This window comes from Syzygium oleosum, unplaced genomic scaffold, assembly GCF_021117445.2.
Source record: "Syzygium oleosum isolate NSW1041296 unplaced genomic scaffold, Sole_v2.1 Sole_v2.18, whole genome shotgun sequence".
NCBI classification, from domain to species: Eukaryota; Viridiplantae; Streptophyta; class Magnoliopsida; order Myrtales; family Myrtaceae; genus Syzygium; species Syzygium oleosum.
The window spans coordinates 4,392,893-4,412,921 of record NW_026607502.1 but is presented as its reverse complement, the minus strand read 5'-3'; the positions used below and the strand labels follow the sequence as shown (position 1 = coordinate 4,412,921).

General features: G+C 38.9%; 1 protein-coding gene across 3 annotated transcripts; it reads right to left on the bottom strand.

The window, feature by feature from the left end:
- Nucleotides 1-6,872: 6,872 nt before the first annotated feature.
- On the bottom strand, nucleotides 6,873-13,369 carry LOC115688930 (nuclear intron maturase 1, mitochondrial). Of its 3 annotated transcripts, none has more exons than XM_056319704.1 (4): nucleotides 11,215-13,369; nucleotides 10,828-10,929; nucleotides 10,660-10,721; nucleotides 6,873-7,582 (listed from the first exon to the last, which is right to left on the bottom strand). In XM_056319704.1, exon 1 carries the CDS (start codon nucleotides 13,281-13,283, stop codon nucleotides 11,217-11,219), a length of 2,067 nt encoding a protein of 688 aa, XP_056175679.1. In that variant the 5' UTR covers nucleotides 13,284-13,369; the 3' UTR covers nucleotides 6,873-7,582; nucleotides 10,660-10,721; nucleotides 10,828-10,929; nucleotides 11,215-11,216. The 3 variants fall into 3 exon arrangements, with proteins under 3 accessions (XP_056175679.1, XP_056175680.1, XP_056175678.1); XM_056319705.1 differs by lacking the exon at nucleotides 10,660-10,721 and having other exon boundaries at nucleotides 6,873-7,459; nucleotides 7,538-7,582; XM_056319703.1 differs by lacking the exon at nucleotides 10,660-10,721.
- Nucleotides 13,370-20,029: the final 6,660 nt, after the last annotated feature.

The window sequence follows — 20,029 nt, the reverse complement described above, 5'->3', positions numbered from 1 at the left end:
CGTTGCATACTATAAGGAGAGACTTGGGAGGATGTGCTTACCTTGTTTGCAAGAACCTTCTGTCATCATAAATCGAGTAATATATTGCTTGACATGACAATTACGTACTTTACCAAGTCTCCTTGATCAATTCAAGCAAAACAGCCTAGGCACCGGTGGAAAATTCCAAAAAAAAAAAATTACCATATTCGACGCCTGTATCGTCGGGTCTCCCAAAATATACATGTAGATTGGTAGACCCGATCCCGCATTTGTCGTGCGAGCTGCTTCCGGGTACGATCCTTTCGATTGCTACCCATTAAGATTGATGTCCTATGATAAAGCTTTGTAGATGTGTCTACAGTAGTTCTTTCTAGGCTTACTGTAGAATCCTTAGTCAACTAGTGGTTAAGAGATCATTTTGGTGCTTCAACTATAACTCCAAGGGAAGTTCATAATCTTTGTGTGTATGCTGCTATAGAGCCAAAAACATCTCGTCTTACACTTTTTATAAGACAAAGGCTATGTTCGCATATTTCTGTAAGATTCTTGTTTTTCTTTGTATCTTTTTGGTCCCCTTTGTTTTCAAATCTTACTTGGGTCAATTCTATGCCAACAATAACAAAAACACTTACTTACACATAGAAAGAAAACAAATTCACTTGCACGGAAGGTTTGTATTGATATAGTAATATGGGAAGAATGGATTTCGATTTCCAAATATACGATCCTTTCAATAATGGAAATTGAAATATATAAAGAAAACAATTCCCCAGCTGAGCACTTGTGATTTAAGTGGGGGGCCATGACGGTGGGTTGCTGTGCTAATCTCCCCCGAGGAATAGTCGAGGTGCGCGTAAACTGGTCCGGACATCTCGGTTACCAAAAAAAAAAAAACACTGACTTACATGGAAAGGTTTATCTGTATACAGATAACCTACCATCTTCCCTATGTTATGACAATTTTTTTTTGCATTTTTGCAAATATTTTCGGTGTATTTAGGAAAGGAAGTCCAACCAGTTTAGGCAAAGTATCTTTTTCAGATCACTGGACTCCGAAAGAGTCATTGAGTTGACCGGTTTGCGTAGGTTTCAGCTGGGAAGGTATTATGTGTTCATGTCCATGTGAAATGGAAGGGAAAAGTTGGCCAGGAAATTGATAGTAACTGATTATGACTTTAGAGGGAACCAAATGAATTCCATCACTCTCGCATCTCTCGTTTTAAAGACATTTTATTCCGATCAAGGGCGACATGCACAAATTGATATCCGTCGTAGTAGAATCGAATAGACCCTCTCTATGCGTCGAAAAAGGTTTAAGTCTTTTCGATGGACCACCGGCGTGGGTCGCGATCGTGTCTGACCAGGCCGTTCATTTGCATGGATCTCGTGGTAAAGCTAGCTCAGATCCTTGGGCGATGCACGGTTGTAATTCAGTGCACGGCAAACTATTTCTAGTGATTTGTTCATATCATGATGTTCATATATAATTTTTTTTTTCTGAGATAAGCGACATTTTGTGACGAGTGTCTTTCGAACAAAATAGATGAAAGCCGCGTGGAGCTCAATCCACATTATCTAGCTTTTTATCTTAGACCATCCCTTCTTGAATTACTTGAGGCCACCAAGGAGCACGTGATCGAGGAGCACGTGTCTCTAATAATTACTTGATATGTGTAGGGTGGGAGCACCGGGGATTAGTGGGGTGCTCAGAAAATCCTGGACACCCTGTTGATGTAAAAAAAAAAAATTTAGTTTGCTAGTGTGCGAACTTTGAAGGATATGGAAATACTAAACACGAACAAAATCATTTGATCACTTTCTTTTTAGATTAAATCAAACTACAAAACTGCTTTGAAACTTTTATAGACCAAGCCAAAGCATATCATAGTTCATTTAAATACAAATGCAATTGCTTTTTATAGCATGGACGATCGATGCAAGACAAAATCCCATCGATATCTGATCGGATTACTTTCGAATTATGAATTAGTTGTTCGATTTCTGTAGAATTTTAGGATGCTTATCCTTGGTCCATTTACTAGCTGTAAAGTTATTTGTATAAAGTAAGAGTGTAATTAGGATTAGCCCATAAACATAGGACAAGACAAGTGTCACTTGGGGTTTAATCATGAACATACTTTAATGATCAAGGAGCAACCTGTCGGCTCATAAAACACTTTAAAAACCTCGTGGCCCTGATTTGCATGCAGTTTGTTGGATTTGAACCGGACCTTCAGTTCTTAAACACACCAAACCCCTTACATGCGATTGAAAGATTCTTGAGAATCCTACTCTTGGAGGAGCATTTTTGAAAGTTCACGGGATTGTCTAACCTCTTACATGTGATTGGATACAAAAAAAAAAAAACCCTTTTTAGCATGACAATTGACATTCAATTGAACCTGGATTGCTTCTCTCACCAAATTATTATAAATGGTAGCTACTTGATTGAATCAAACTAATGTTGCTTACACGATTCTTAAAAAACTCTTAAATACTAAGAATTTATTTTAATGATTTAGATAACTTTATACCTCATCTTTCTTGTGTGAATGTTTTTCGTAGTAGTTGTGGTAATTTGGAGCTTCTGTGCAAGGAGTAGACCCACGGGCAACATTTTTTGACTTTGTGTAAGAAAGCTTGATTAGATTAGTTGACTTTAGATTGAGAATTTTGCCTTAATGATAGCCAGAAATGTAATTAGTAATAGAGGGGTGTGTGATTGAAGGGGACAACTTCTTAAAAATTAACTTTTACACAAGGTGGGGAATGACATGTTCAAACCCAACAAATGCTAAAGGCCAACCATCATTAGTTGGAACATAGGAAGTGATCAAGGAGAGATTTTCAAAGTCTCGTGTTTTTTTTTTTGTTAATAATTGCTGGAAATCCAAGGCTAATCTTTTTATTAGGAATTGCACAGAAAGGCTGATTATTCCTAGAGTGGGAACATTGGAAAAATGGGTTGGATCAAATTGTCAGGTTTCTAAAGCACAAATAGGTCAAAAGCGAAAGTGATGCATTCTAGGAACTTCCACTTGACAAAGATACCACCTTGTCCAATTGTCTACATACCGATTAGTTGGCACCCATCAATTGTGTTGGCTAATGAATATTAGCTGAAAGTGATAATGCTAGACATTAGTGTACTATTATAAAAGAGAAAAGTAGTACAATAAGAACTCTAAATATAACTTATTTGGTCGTGCAAAGAGCACTCGTTAAGATTACCATTTTTTCAATTTGAGCTTGTAGTTTGTGCACTGTCAATGAAAAATCATTTCAATTTGCAAGTCATCTTAATATCCGGACATGTATGAATTCCATGGTAAGAATCTGCTTTCGGCACTTTGAAGTTATCCATTTTCTCCAACCAAGTCCTCGGACTAATCCCAGTCGTTGTACTCACATAACTTCTCTATTCAACTCCCTCCAACTTCAAACCCAATGAACTTGGTTGACACATCTGTCAAAGTCGACAAGAGTCCATCAATCAGACTGATTTCACAACACAGTCAAATAAGATTCTTGTCGACTCCGACACACGTCAGATTGCAATTTCAGAAATCAAAAGTTTGAGTGAAAAAAAACCTAATCCATACTATTGCGTTACAGGCCCCTAAACTTTCCTTTAATCATAGCATAGGATAGGATCTCAACTGCCTTCCTGCTCCCAATTATTATTCTTTGATGGATGTGTATTTGAAATCAATGTCTAGAATCTGCTCATGTGACGGGTCAGCGGATCTTTGCAATTCGTCAAATGCCCCTTTTTCCTTTTTTGAAGATTTGGCAGCTAAAGCCGCCAATTTTGTGAAAAGAAACGATTACATTAGTGGAAATTCTACTATTTGTATTTCTTAAACTGAGACTTGAGTGTACTGCACAGTCATCCCCTTCTTTTTATAACTAATCAATTGCTACTTTTTGCCTTCCATTGATGTGGACATGGGTGACAAGATCACATGTCATTGAATGAACATAAATTGTCTGTAGACACTTTAGAAAACCACTACAGAAAATATACTAATAATAAAGCGGAGGACCTCACGCGGCATGGAATTTTTGCTATAAATCTTACGACAAAATGTTCGGTTTCATACTGCCGACTTTTTTAAGGATGAAAACCCTAAGGACGATGATCCCGTCACAAATTACGCCTTGTAATTTTCTTTGAAAGGTTCTAGACGTTTCAAAGATCATCCTTATTAAAAAAAAAAAAAAAAAAAAAAGGTCATCCTTATTAAGATAAACATAAAAAAGAAGATGAAACTGGTCTCATAGAATAAAAGAGGGACTAGAGATTTTTAACTGTTTAGGTTTCTAGGACAAATGGTTGGATGCTCAACTTTAACAGTCCATAGTAACTTTCTGAGGTGATAGATTTCAGGATGAGTGGGTTCCAGATCTAGAACCTGAAACCTACCCTGTTATAACCAGTTTCTAGTTTTTGAAGCCTATAACCTACTCTATTTATCCTGGAACCTGTTTTGGAACATATCCTATTTTTCTGGTCCGGTTTCAAGATCTATTTGAGAACCTGTTTTTCTTTTGTTCTTTTTTTTGGTTTCATTTTTTTCAGCAAAATAATATGAGTAGCAATAAAACGATTTAAAGTAAAAGATAAATAATAAAAATCACTATCCGTTAAAAGCAACAATCCATAAGATGAGCAATAAAAATTACTATCCGCCAAAAGCAACAATCCAAAATATAGTAATAATATGATCTATGGCTTGTTTTTTAATATAAGCTAAAAACCGGTTCCAAAACCGGTCCGAGTGGGTCTTCACTTGGAACTGGGAATTGGACTTATTCCAACCGGTTCCAAAAAAATGGAACCGGTTCCTGGACCTATTTTTCGAGTGGTCAAGTTCGATTCTCAGGTAAATCCGGTCCGGTTGCACACCCTTAGTAACTCTACAAAAAGTAAAAGCAAAAGGTGCTTTCTTATGTTCCCGCCAAATCGTCATTATAAATCAAATTTCGAAAGATTTTGAAAAGATAATATGCTAATTTTAAAGTCAATATTGATGTGTTGTGAAGGTCTATTAAGTAATCTGCTATAAATATAATGTTAACCTATTTCCTAATAGTTTGAACTTTTGAGAAAAACGGTTTGTCTAAACTGATAACAATGCACAAGTCAAGAGTTCGAATCCTAACACTCCCATCCACAACCTAACTTGCACATGTAAAGACCGGCTTACCCGCACAAGAGGGGGAATATTTCCTAAAAACTTAAGCTTTTGGCAAAGATGATTTGTTCAACTATCGTAGGTGTTTAAAAGGTGTTTAAGGTTTTGAAAGAAAATGGTCAAAATGTATTCGCCGCAACATTTAGATCAAGCAAAAAGTAATTGGTAAAAGTCAATCTAGACACGCCCCCTATCAACAGGACAAAGAGTCCCAAACGGTGAGGCTCCCATGTTCTTAACATCTAAGAAAGTCCGGCAATTTCTACCCGACTCAACGGGAAAAAGAAAATAGAATACCCTAGTTTGATTATTTATAGAGATGCGTCAAACTTAATCATGCACACGTAGTAAAACGGATCCCTGCCTACTATTTTTTTTTTTTGGTAACCCAGGAACCCCCGCACGGCCGACAGCCGGGGAGTAAACCCTGGGGGCGACACGTGCTAGCCACCACACACGTGCCACCGGTTAAGTCACCCTGCGGCGCCCGGGATTCGAACGCTCAACCTTTTGCGAGAGGAAAAGTGCGCGCTCCAGCAGCGCCACCCAGGCGGGTGGTGATCCCTGCCTACTATTTACTCCTAGAATAAACTAAAAATTGGATTTGGACGGAGCGGAAACGCTATAGCAAAAGCACCTAAAAATCTCTCCATGCATTTCTATCCCAGGCATTAAGATGCACGAAAGCGCTACTATCGACCGCATCGTGTTTAGTTTCCCCACGCATCTATCGAACATGCGCATCCAACATTGTCCTGAATATCGTGACACTTACTGATGCAATCGAAAGAGAATCACTCTTTGGCATATGAGTCCCTCATCAGGGATCGCGTCGTCTTCTTTCTTTATTCTTACGAGTCGTCTCTTTCTAATTGCATGTGTACGCATAGCCATGTGTTTGGTCGTCTCTTGGGGAAATACTTGTTTGGACCCGAGCCCATCGCGACCTTTGATCATGTAGGACCCACCACATAACCAATGACCGCGAATCATCCGTCCGGTCTGGACAAGACTGTCTCCATTCTAGACAAAGATTGCAACGGCATCACATAGGATTTTTGGTCAAAGATTCATTGTAACTTTTTGGAGAAAAAGACGCTAACTACACCTCGCACCACAGCATAGCATCGGCACAGAAAAAAGGAGGCTGAAATTTCTTGAGTCGCCTTCACACCAATCCCACCTAAATCAGTAATCATGACAGCCTCGATGTGTGAATGTTTTCAAACCATAGATGTTGTAATCACAACACCCTTTCATTTTCTTGCCCTACAACCTCTCTGAGCATTGTGAGATACTTGGAACGCTAGTGATGGTGGCAAAGGCAAGGTGGTGGCCGGCACTGGTTGCAGCCATGATTGATCGAAAGATACTTGACACAAACTCGATACGTTTATGGAACTAACATTGATAAACTTGAAAGTTACACAATCCAAACAAATGGACTTCTTAGAATGCGCAGCGAATATTACAATGCTATGCAATGACAGAATTTTTAAATGAATTCTGATCAGAATTTGACATGTGATCAGGACAGCCCAATTTCAAGTTGCAAACTTTAGGGGTGTGCGCGCGCCCCGTAGACTAAATCAAATCATAAACCAAAAGAGATAATACCCACCATGAATCTTACTGTATGTTCTAAGAGTAACTTGATCGAAAAGGATAAATATGAACCATATATCTGTGGAGTGAGGAAGACATAAGTGGATCATAGAGTAGAGGAGCTCAAAATCTCATGCCACAATAGCCTTCAAGACTTTGATCCACCCACATGCTTTCATTAGCAAAAACAGAGTGCAACATTGGCTTCCCCCGGAAGGTTCGGAAATGGTCATAATGCATTCTATAATACAACTTGCACCGGTTGGGAAATAGTCAAAATGCACTCTAATACAACTTGCACCGAGTGTTTTAAACATAATCCATCCAGAAAAGAGTGCAGTGAATCAGCAATATATGTGACAATATACCATACATGTGCTTCGAGAATTTCAAGATGAATGGGCAAGGTGATTTTTGTTTATTTTATGTGACTGAAAACTTGTCATAAAACAATTTACACACAGATGTTAACATGTTGCTTCGTCAACTAGCCCCCTTGAATGGGCCAATACTGACATATGGCCAGATCTTTGGACCATGTGAATTCCATAGGCTCTTGTTATCTAAGGATGCCCATGAGTTAAGTTTATCTTACTTAGGGTGCACAATCGAAAATATCAAACTATAACCTCACCTGAATGTCACAAACTGCAGACTTTGTCCGATCGAAAGCACTGCAACAATTGAAATCCCTCATAAGATCATCACAACCTGCAATTGGCAACTTAAGTAGAGTGAAATCTGCTTGACACCTTTCAAATTCTCTGATAGCTGGACATCTCGCGCTTTTTGGACACCTGGACAAGGATGGAAATCATGAACCGAAGCATGATTTATGGCAGCCTAAAAAGAATTACTATATAGATGTTGCAAGATAATTTTTCCCAGAACAGAGGAAATTGAGAGAGTTGACGGTGAAAGGTACAAGAGTTGGAAAGTGTATGAAATTCTACATGGTTCAGAAAGGCAGAGAATTTAACGACCATTATAACACTTTTAATAGAGCTCGGAATATCTATAAGCAGCTAGGCAAGTGATACACAGATCAGATTTTCCTCTGTGAAATTTTCAAAGATCATATCTATGTTGTTTAAGGCTATGCCCAGTCAAGAAAAAGTACACTTCATTTCACGGTAACAGAGTGCTAGCTATGGATCGCACAACAGCATCACAGTGACTGTACAGTTGCAAGGAGGAAATGGATGACAGAATATTCTAGATTCCTTCAGAAATAATGACGTGTCAATAGGGACAGATCTAGAACTTTTCTTTGATGGTGGCAATTGCCCCCACACCTTGCAATGTGGATCCCTCACTATGTGTCAGGATGGATATCTTCAGACTTGATTCAAGCACTTGTCCCCAAAAGCATCTAAATTATATGTCACGGTGTTGAGTCAGTTCAACAGCAAGATCGTTTTCAACCAGAAAAAGTTTTACCTGGAAGGGAGAGTTCTAAAAATCGCATGTAGGACTCTAAGGATGTTCAGAAGTTATTGCTAAATAGCAAAGCCAATTGGATGCTGAAAGATGATATGCCAATAAATAACTCTTGAAGTTTTGGGATTTCCAATGAATTTTAGCGGATAGAAGGTCAAAAACAGACTAAGGCAGCTGAAAGAGGGCCTTAATCCTCAACAAACTGGGTCCAAAAAGACTTGTTTACACCATCTATGTATTGCAGGCAACTCGATGATATTTACATGTGGGAGTAGTAATTTATCTCCGAAGCCCGTAGTGTTTCCCAAATTTGCTATGAGCTTTCCAATTTAAGCCCAAATCCTTGAAAGTTCAATATAGTTCCGGAGATGATATAATAAGAGATAAGTGCACTTGAAGTCCTAAAACTTAATGCAAAAGTGCAATGGAGTCAAAAAAACTTTCCAAAAGTGCAATCAAGTTCTAAAGCTCGTCAAATTGGTGCAATCAAGTCCATCCGTCAAAATTCCATCCAATTTGGCTAATTAAAAATACTGACATGATTTTTTTTATTACTTTCTTATGACACTTGACGTCCACGTGGTGCCCATCAAGTGCCACATCAGAAAAAAAAAACTCTTACTTAAAAAATATAATAAAAACTAAAAAAATGGAAAAAACAATTAATAAAGACCAAAACTTAGACTGTTAATCTTCTTTCTTTCATTGCTGTGCAAGCTATAAACTGTTGATCTTCTTCTTCTTCTGCCATATTCTCTGTATCTTCTCTTCGAGTGGCCGAACGCGGAACAGTTCCTCCCATTAAATTTGGGCATTATGTTAATGAGAGAAAATTCATCATGAGACAGACAGTCAATAAATTTCAATAAGAGCAAATGTGATGCACTAAGGTTTAAAGGGGATTTGCCTGTCGGTAATCTTCAGTAGCTTTTGTTTAAGGTTCTTGAAGATCTTGAGGAAATTTTTATATTGGTCAGTAATTTTCACTTTCTTTTTCTATATCTATCCTAATTTAATTCAAAGTGGGTTTGAATTTGTAATACAAAGCTTCGAATCATGGCAAACGATTGGATGAATCTTCATGAGGACCTGCTCAAACTCATGGCACGGAAGATAGTCATGGTTGATCAATTTCAGCGTAGCGCGTCGTGTGTGGCTTCACACTACGATGGGGACGAGTGCTCCATAGCTGATACTCATGGAGAAGCGGCATAGGCAAGAGCGTGAGTTCTATTCCCTCTCAGACAGAAAGCTTAGGTTTGTAGAAAATAGAGAATGTAAGAAACCTTGTGCATCAGTGAAAGAACGAAAAAGATGAACAGTATTGTTTTTTGGTTTTTATTCACTATTATTTTTCTTTATTCTTTTTTAAAATTTTTAATTTTTTCATGATATGGCGCATGGTGGGGCCATATTGGCGCCACGTATCTTAATATAGTAACAAAAAAAAGCTATGTCGGTATCTTCCGTTAGCCTAGTTGGACAGAGTTAATGGGAGGACTTAATTGGACAAATTTAACAAATTTTAGGACTTGATTACGTTTTTTAAAAATTTTAAGACTTGACTGCACTTCTATGATAAGTTTTAAAATTTTTGGCGCACTTATCCATATAATAAAGATCGGCAAAAGTTGGTATAGAGGAGCAACAATCAGGGTAATGTGTCTGGTACCAGGCGATTTCAAGTAACCTGAAAAGTAACCAGAAACCACATACTGAAGGCAAGAATAGAGATGATATATAATCTCATACTTATAGGTCTCAGGAGCCAGCTGGCTGTCTTACACAGAAACCTTCATGCAAAGAAGGAAAAGATCTATTCGCAGCAGGGCAGATACAAAATGACCACTCAATAAATCACAACTCTGCACTGGTTGTGTGATAGTGCTTTGGCCATTCTCTTAGTAACTAAAAAGATTCTGAACACAGGCCGAAGAGCTTAGATGGGCAAAAAGCAAGTTTTCAAGCGAATTGCTTCATTAGGCTAGCATGATGTATAAATATTTACAAATTACGACAAGATATATTTACTCAGGATCAGATGCATTTGTAACAAATTAATCAAATAGTCTTCTTATGGGCATAAGAGGAAATCACAAGGCCTGAAGATCAAGCCTACAATAATTTCTTTTGCAAAATATGCCAGATCATTCTAATACAACCCCAGAATAAATTACTTTTTTCCTTTTGTAAAGGCAAACTGGTGGTACTTTGTTTATGGACTGTATTTTATCGAAATTGTTTAATTTTGGCTAAAAGACATTTTACTCATTAATGAAAAATTCAGATGGGATTTTTCAAGGTTTCTGAGTAGAGATACATGAGTCACATTAGAGAAGACCAATGATACCATGAACTTATCCAATTTGATGCACTACTCACATTTCCACCACTGCCTCTGAGATTGATAAGGCGAAAAATTTCAACAACTCACTTTTAGGAGTGCTCCCTTTGGTACCCCAGGATTTTAACTCATTCCTCCAAAGAGAGTTCCTCCTATAAAATATCATAGACTGCTATTGAGAGGTAAAACTTACATAAGGGATAGCAATATAAAACATCACAGGTGGAGATATGCAGAAAAACAGAACAGAAGGCTTACCTAGGCATTAAATATTGAAAGGTGGAAATTGGTAGGTTCAATAGGTCGATTAGTATGCTACATAACCTTGAGCCAAGACTAAAAAGAGTGTGATCCTTTTATCTGCAGGAAAGCAAACAATCGAGCTAGAATGACTCAAAAAATCTGCTAAAGTTACTTTGATGCATCTCTGCACCATTTATTATAACAAATGTTATTATAGCTATCCAGTCTGAATAAATCGATCTACATCCAGTCAAAAATGCAGTAGCCTATCTAGTGCCCAGCATTCAATTAAACTCCAGGTGAACGATTAGGAAAAGGACTGACCACAAGGCATTTTTAATGGAAATTTTATTATCTTTATATTCCTATGGCATTGTTAAAGAAGAGCTTGAGTGAACCAACCTTCACACATCAATTCGATGACGCCTTAAGCCACAAACTTTACAGTCCCACACAATATCAGATACCTCATCTTGAGGCAAACTTAAACCCTGCCTCTTTATCGATCTATGTAACTCACAGAAAAATTTGGGGTCTTCCAGTTTGATATATTCACGCAGTACCCTTTCGTGATAAGGAACCCAGTTCCTAGGAAAGGGAGTGTAATCACAGGAGGGAATCAAAGACATGTGGGAGAACTGAACGCCTTCAATTGCATCAACAAGCCCCATCCTCAAAAGATCAGAATATTCAGGCGCAGAATTGTTGGTACTCTCTCTTAATGGGCGGCTAAGGTTACGGGAAGCTATTTTGTATACCTTGGCACGAGATTTTAGTCTGTACCTTGCAGCATAGAGTTTAGCTAGAGAGCTTCGAATCACATAAGCACAAAATCCCACAACTTTCTTGCGATTGTCAGCATATCTGTACCAATCTGCCATGGTCTCCAGAAACTTATTCATCTGAGCATTTGAATGAGCTTGACTGGAGTAAAGCATTGGAGTGCAGGGTAATGGCTCAGGATCCTTATCACCCTTAACAAACTTAAGACGCCTAAATTGACGAATACATTGTTGTAAGCTGGCAGTAACTGAAAGCAGAGTGCCCACACCTTTTTCACTCACAATTTTGCCTCCAGTAGCAGTGTACCTGAGTGTCGGATGTATCACTCGACGACAGATAATATGGTCCAAGAACTGGATACCTCTACTGATATGCTCTATCTCCAACTTCGAATTATCCAGCCTCAAACCAAATTGTACATCGCAAAATTCAATAATTTCCTTCCGAATTTGCACAGCGTCATCTCTAGGCCCTCGAATTCCTATCAAGAAATGACCCCCATACCTAATATAATCCATTTTCCTTGTCTTCTCTTTCCCACTAGAAGGAACAAACTCAGGCCAAGAAGGGTTATGACATCCATCATCAATTGAACTTTTCCATATGGAATCAAACTGAGATGGTTTGAAGAACTCAACAATCTTCCGTTCCATGAAATGATCCAGTTCATTTAGACAAACATTAGCAAGTAAAGGACTTATAATGCCACAACAACCATAATCGGGTACCTTGGCAGCCTCCTCAGGTGCAAAGTCGAAAAAGGTCCTTAACCAGAAAGGATCTGGTTTTGGCTCGTTCTCGTGCAGAATCTTCTTCTTGGTCTCCTTTTTCTTCCTTTTTCTCAACTTCTCATTGTCGTCCCTCGGCATTTGATTCCTAACCGTGGCTCTGAATGCTGACTTGATTAGTCCCAACACTCTTCTGTCTTTGATAGCCTTCTCCAAAAGACCCATCACCACATTTAAATCCAAACTGTTGAAAATTTCAGATACATCACCCTTCAAGAACCACAAATACCCGGCAAAATTACTCCGAATTGTCCTGATAACAGTATGGGCATTTCTTCCTGGCCGAAAAGCATGTGACTTTACCGAAAAGCGAGCCTCGAAAACCGGCTCGAGAATCATCAGCAGAACCTCCTGGACCACCCTATCTTGGAAACAGGGCTCGCTCGACTCCAAAATGGCCTTCAGCTTGGTTTTAGAGATTACCCTCGTGCCTGTTCTATCGTAAGGGCTGCGAACCAGCTGATGGGTCTTGTCGTTCCACTTGAATTTGCTGCGAGTAACCGCATTCCTGAGGGACAGGAGAGAAAGGAGAGTGCCGAAATGAATGGCATTGCGAGGCGGGAACGTGCCGGTCGCGTGAGCACAGGTTCGTTGGTAGGCGAGGACCCAGAGGTCAAATTTCGCCAGGAAGCCCGTGAGGTTCGGGAACACGACGTTGGTCGGCGAAGAGAAGGATTTCACCCATAACGAGGAAACAAGGTCGACGGGATCCTCCTTAAGGAGAGAGTACGGATCTTGAACGGCTTGGTTCTGTGGAGCTCCCGGGCTGCTTTGGTGGGTAAGTGTCGGGAGCGAGGCAAGGGACCGGGACGACGCCCGAGGGACGGCGGGAGAGATGGTGCACGACAGGCGTTTGATGAAATTCCTCTTCGACATGGCTTTGATCCTCTTCGACAGCATGTGTGGAAGCGACTACGCTTCGATTTCAGGCAGCAGCAACCATCGAACGAAACCCAAGGCGCTGCGGAGCTTCTGTAACCTGAAGGTACGAAGGCTGCGTTTGGTTCAGCATTTTTGGGATGGGGCTTTCAGCCCCGAAAGCCCCTTCCCAAAAATGCTGAACCAAACGGTTAGCATTGAGCATTGAAAATGCTCAAAACTAGCATTTTCAATGCTAAAAGCCCAATGCTGATCAAGACTAGCTTTGACTTTCAAATTTCGAATCAAATGCCAAAATCATTTTTATACTTCCCAAACTACCCTCACTCAAATTTCAATATTCCGCTTTGCCCTCTCGTTCTCGTTCATCTTCTTCACCAAAGGGACTCCGAGGGCAAAGGGCCTACGACGGCTGGTCCGGCGAGGTCGCCCGACCCAGCGACGGCCGCCGGGTCGAGGCGATCGCCTGAGCGCGGCCGCTCGGGGTCGGGCGACCGCCTGTGAAGTGCGGGCCGCTCGGGGTCGGGCGACCGCCAGTGCGGCCGCTGGGTCCCGCGACCTCGGCGGCCGTCCGGCTGGGGTCGCGCGACCCAGGCGGCCGTCGGCTGGGGTCGCCAGCGACCCAGGCGGCCGTCGGCCTGGGTCAGCAGCGACCCAGGGCGGCCGTCGGCTGGGTCGCGCGACCCAGGCGGCCGTCGGCACAGGGTCGCGCGACCCAGGCGGCCGTCGGCTGGGTCGCGCGACCCGGCGGCCGTCGGCCTGAGGTCGCGCGACCTCGGGCCTCGTCGCCGAGGTCGGCGTCCTCTGCCGGGGGTCGCTCGGCGACGGGCGACGGCCGCCGGCGCAGATCTGGCTCGCCGGCGGCCGTAGCCCTTCGCCGGAGCCGTAGCCCTTCGCCGGAGCCGGCGAAGGGTATTTTTGCCTTTTTTTTAAAAAAACCCCCTCAAAGCCCATTTGTAAAAAAAATTAACCAAACACCACTTGGGTCAAAATAGCTTTGCAAATGAGTTTTTACCAAACGCCATTTGCATTTTTCCTAAAGGGCTTCCACCCAAAGGCATTTGCATTCCCAAAGTAGCATTCCAAATGATGTACCAAACGCACCCGAAATGGAGAGAAAAGGCAGCCCACCGGTCGGAAAGCTACGTGGCAGTTGACGGGTTCACCGATTTGAGGTTTTACTTTTCGTTTGTTGAAACTAACAAGGGGTAAATTTGCCATAAGTGTATAAGTCCGAGATTTTTTATGGTCAAAAAATTAGTTTTGGGTAAATTTGTCATGAGTATATCAGTTTGAGATTTTTTATGATCAAAAAAATTAATTTTGAATAAATTTGTCACGGTCACAAATGTATCAATTTGGCGTTTTTCGTAATATTAAACCTAATTAAAAAGAACGTCCATAATTGTCGAATTTTTCATCTTGGATGCCCATTTTTTATGCATCATCAGCCGTCGCCTAAGTCTCAATTTTCTCTCTCTCTTTTTTTTCTTCCTTTTTTAGAAAACACAAAAAAGACATTTTAAATAATATGTAGGTGCCAATACTTTCGTCATGATTCGACTCACTCAGCCCCGACTTGCATTTAGTAGTTTGGGATGACCATCATTGTAGATTTAACGAGGGTAGCGCAGCCAGCCGTCAAAAGGAATTCGTGTTTTCAACTCGAGAGTATAGTTCTTGGTTTTTCGACTACAAGTCATTGGAAGAGGGAGAATTGATTCGTTCTTCGTTTCTAAAATCTATAACATGCCTAGGAATCCTACTTGGGAAAATTGGTTCTAAAGCCTTTTTTTTTAGAAAAAAAAAAATCAAGAGCACTTGTACTCCTTAAGAATCGAACTATATTCTTCAACATAAACAAATAACACAATAACCATATGAACAACAAATATTTTCATAGCCAAATGGTGCTGCTTTTATATTTCACTATAAGAATTTAATCTTTTACTCAAAACATAAAACGGGCCAGTTTAGATTGCGGCAATTCCCGAACTTACCGGCTAGGTTCGTGATTCAAATATTTTTCTGATTACATGTTAGGAACCAAATCACCCTAAAGTCAATTACCCCTGCTACGAACCATTTTATCTTTGACCAACAGAAAGAGAACTTTATAAATAAAAAGTGTAGAATTTTCGATCCAATATAATACAAGAGGAGATTAACTTATCAAGATAGATCAAAAATCAAACTCAGAGAGCGACTTGAAAACACATTCTCTCTGATCATTGAATTTGGACATGAATTACGCAAGATTTAGAAATAATGCTAGGTGTACTAAAATCGCTTCACAAAATTGACGTACTACGTGTCATGATATGATAAAATGAATCTTTAAATAAGTAGATCGGAAACTAACTTATTAAATCAATTTCAATATATCTATTGTTGTTAACGGACATCTCAATCAGGTGCGCTTGTTTCGCTCAAAAAAATGAATGATTTGAAAAAAAGTTTCGATCGCTTGGAAATAATTAGTCAATTTTAAATATTTTTATCATCGACAACGGTTTAGACGAAAATATCTTTTACTCATTCATTTTTGTGATTATTTTTGCGAATATACTTTTTAAATTATTCATTTATTGCAAAATAAACGGAGTTTAAATAAATAAATAAAAGAATGAAAAAGCAAAAATAAAAAAACAGGGAAACATGCGACGAAGTGGAGGAGATGTCCCTAACCTCTCGATTAGCCCGACACTACGGGTGCGAATGGTAACCATTCTGCTCCAGAAATCAAATTCTTGCCATAAATTGATTTCTGGAATTCTTGTCAGAAATTGATTTCTGGAGGAGAAATCTGTTTGGTAAAACATGACTAATTCTGCTCCAGAAATTGATTTCTGGAACAGAAATCTGTTTTGATTTGTTGATTTTTTTCACCTAAAAAAATTTAAATTTTACTCAAAGTGGGTGGTCACATGTATTATAAGCCATTTTGTAAAGTTTTGAAATTTTTTATTTTTTTAAATATTTTTTGGGCACCTAAAAATATTTAAATTTCACTCAAAGTGAGTGGCCACAGGTATTCTAAGCCATTTTGTGAAGTTTTGAATTTTTTTATTTTTTTGGGCACCTCAAAAAATTTAAATTTTACTCAAAGTGGGTGGCTACAGATATTCTAAGCCATTCTGTGAAGTTTTGAAATTTTTTATTTTTTTTTATTTTTTTGGGCACCTCAAAAAATTTAAATTTCACTCAAAGTGAGTGGCCACAGGTATTTTAAGCCATTTTGTGAAGTTTTGAAAATTTTTATTTTTTATTATTTTTCTTTTTTTTTGGCACCTCAAAAAATTTAAATTTCACTCAAAGTAGGTGGCCATAGGTATTTTAAGCCATTTTGTGAAGTTTTGAAATTTTTGATTTTTTTTGGGCACCTCAAAAAATTTAAATTTCACTCAAAGTGGGTGGCCACATGTGTTTTAAGCTATTCTGTTAAGTTTTGAAAATTTTGATTTTTTTTATTTTTTAAAAAAAAATTCACCAAATTTCATATTTTCTCGAAATCTGACTTTTTTTTTATTTTTTGGAAATTTTTATGAATTTTTCTAGAATTTTTCAATTTTTATGCATTTTCTGAAAAAAAAAATTTGTGAGAAAATAGGGAGAATGCATTCCGGATTCAAGTAGCTTCTCTTTTTCTTGCCAAAAACTCATTCCGAAATAAAAAATGCATTCTAGAATCAAGAATACATTCTGTAATCAAGTATTTTTAATAAATGCATTTTTATTCCAGAATGCAAAAATTGCTCCAGAATGCATTTCGGAAATTTTTTAACAATCGCCGGTCCGTTCCGAAATGCATTCCGGAACAGAATTTTTATTCTGGGATGCATTCCATGCGCACCCTACCCTAGAGGTGGCCACGGGCCGGTTTTGGCCCGAAACCGGACCGGAACTGGCCCGGTCAAACCCGGGCCCGGCCCATTGACCGGGCCCGCGGTTCGGAACCGGAACCCGCCCGTGGCATACGGTCCCGGTTCCGGTTCCAGAAAAATTTGAACCGGCCGGAACCGTCGGTTCGGGTGCGAGGCTACGGCACCACTGCGGTGCGGGCCATCTTTGCGGCGCTACGGCGGCCTGCGGGCCGCGAGAGAACGGGCCAACGGCCCAACCAAAAAAAAAAAAAAATAGATTTATTTGCAGCAGGGCCTGCAGACGTGTAGGCCCTGCTGCGCCGCAGCACCTTGCGGCGTGCGGCCCGTTGGGGCAACGGCTACGCCCCAACGGGCATTTTTATAATAATAAAAAAAAACACATAACCGTTGCAATTTTGCAACGGTTATGTTTTATTTTTTTTAATTCTAAATTTTCTTCTATTTTTTTCCTATAAATTCTCTCAAATTCTCACAATACACACACAATTCTCTCAAATTCTCTCCAATTCTCTTCTCTCAAGTCTCAAATTTTCTCAATACTCGAAATTCTCTCAAATTCTCTGAAATTCTCTCAATTTTCTCAATCCACGCAATTCTTTCTTAATTCTCCCAATTAATCCGCTCAATTCTCTCAATCTATTCGAAAAATGGCAAGTGGAAGTCGAGTGCCAACTGGCAAAGGTAAGAATATCGCGACGGAATCTCATCATTCTTTTGATCCTCGTGAATATGCAGATTTTCAAGATGATGGAATCAACATTTTTCACGATGTGGAGCGCGTCCCGACGCAAGAAAGTTTTCATCCTCCTGCTGAAATATCTACAACAAAGGAAGCGGAACGGGAATTTACGTCCGACATTTGGAATCACTTCACGAAAATGGAAAGGTTTGATATCGGTCAAAAAAGGTATGATATAATTTGTAAATATTGTGGAAAAATATATAAATATACAGGTGGACAAGGATATGGAACATTTAAACGACATCTTATGAGCAAACATCCAACTGAAACGGGAATCGATATCGGGCAACAACAAATTTCCGGGTACGTCAATCCTAACACTTCCCCTTTATTTCGTTTTAATGAAAAAACTTATAAGGAAGAATTAGGCAAATTTATTTCCGTTGAGCATTTAGCATTTAATTTTGGAGAAAGATTTGGTTTTAATGAATTTGTACAAAAAGCATGTGCTCCACAAGCAAAACGTGTTTCTAGAAATACAACTAAACGAGTAATTAAAGATCTTTACAAAAATGGAAAAAATGATTTACAAAACTTTTTTATGCAATTTAATGGATGCGTGCATATAGGTAGTGATATTTGGAGTGATCATTGGCAAAATCATTCTTACATGGGCATAACATGTCATTGGATAGATGACGAGTGGACTATTCAAAAAAGAGTTATTGCATTTAGAGTTTTCGATGATCATCATACGACAAATAATATTTATAGACTAATTAGGCAAGTTTTAGAAAAATATTATTTGCTTAACAAAATTTTTTCAATTGGTTTTGATAATGCCGCAGCAAATACCGCTTCAATTGCCGAGTTAGAAAATATTTGTAAACCCGCTTTTGGCGGAAAATTTTTTCACATTAGATGTGCTTGTCATGTTTTAAATTTATGTGTACAAGATGGTTTGAAAACTCTTGATATTTTTCTTCAACCAATAAAAACGGCGATTCAATTTTTATGGAAACATCCCAAAAAAATGAAAGAATGGGGTAGATTTTGTAGAGATAATGGCAAAAAGCCAAAAAGATTTCCAAGAGATGTTCCAACTCGTTGGAATTCTACTTTCCACTTGCTTAGTGAATCTTTAGCATATAAAGATTTATTATGTGCATTTATTTCTAATAATATACCTGAGATTAATTTATACCCACAAGAGTGGCATATTTGCCAAAAAAATTTAGATCTTTTAAAGGTTTTTAATGATGCAACTTATACTTTGTCTGGTGTTTATTATCCTACTACACATTTATTTTTAGTAGAGTGTACTAATATTGTCGGAACTTTTGATGAATATGAAAATGATATTGAATTACAACATACTGTAGTTGCAATGAAAATGAAATGGCTTCATTATTATAGTGAAATTCCCATGATTTATTTAGTTGCTTGTGTTTTTGATCCGCGTTGCAAATTGGATGGCTTAAATGATTTTTTTCGTGCGTATTATCAATGTTTACATTATGATGTGACAAATGTTACAACCATAGTACGTGAGGTTAAAAACGTAGTAATAGAATTATATAATGAATTTTATACTAAATATAATTTAGGTGATATTAGATCTTCTCAATCTACGGAGATACAAAATGACAAGACAGGTAAAATTAGTAGAGGGTACCAACTTTTATTACATAGACAAAAAAAAAAAAGGGAGTAATAGGAAATATTTCTGAATTAGAGAGTTATCTAACCATTTTATTTGAGTTTATGAGCGAAGGTGGTACAGATTTTTTATTTTGGATTGGTGGAAGAGGCACGCAAGCCAATACCCAATCCTTTCTCTTATTGCAAAACAGATTTTTTCAACCCCTTATTCTATAGTTGCGGTCGAACAAGCATTCAGTGCCGGAGGTAATATTTTGAACGAACATCGTTCAAGATTATATCCAGAATCAGTGGAGATGCAAGCTTGTGTTGCTGATTGGACGAAGGCTCAATACCGGCAACAAGAGATAGATCGGAATAGTGAATCCGAATTCTTTAACGACGGAGATACTACCGCTACCACTATCGGTACTGGAACGGGTAGTGACGATTGAGGGTAAAAGAACTATTGGAGTTGGCAAATATTTCGGGTACTCTTGTTTCTCATACCGGGTACGCCCACGTGAGCTTAGGGAAACCGAAATATAATCCGACGATAT

What these genes read in the sequence shown, in the direction of transcription:
- LOC115688930 (XM_056319704.1), bottom strand. Translation starts at nt 13,283, where the DNA reads ATGCTGTCGAAGAGGATCAAAGCCATGTCGAAGAGGAATTTCATCAAA.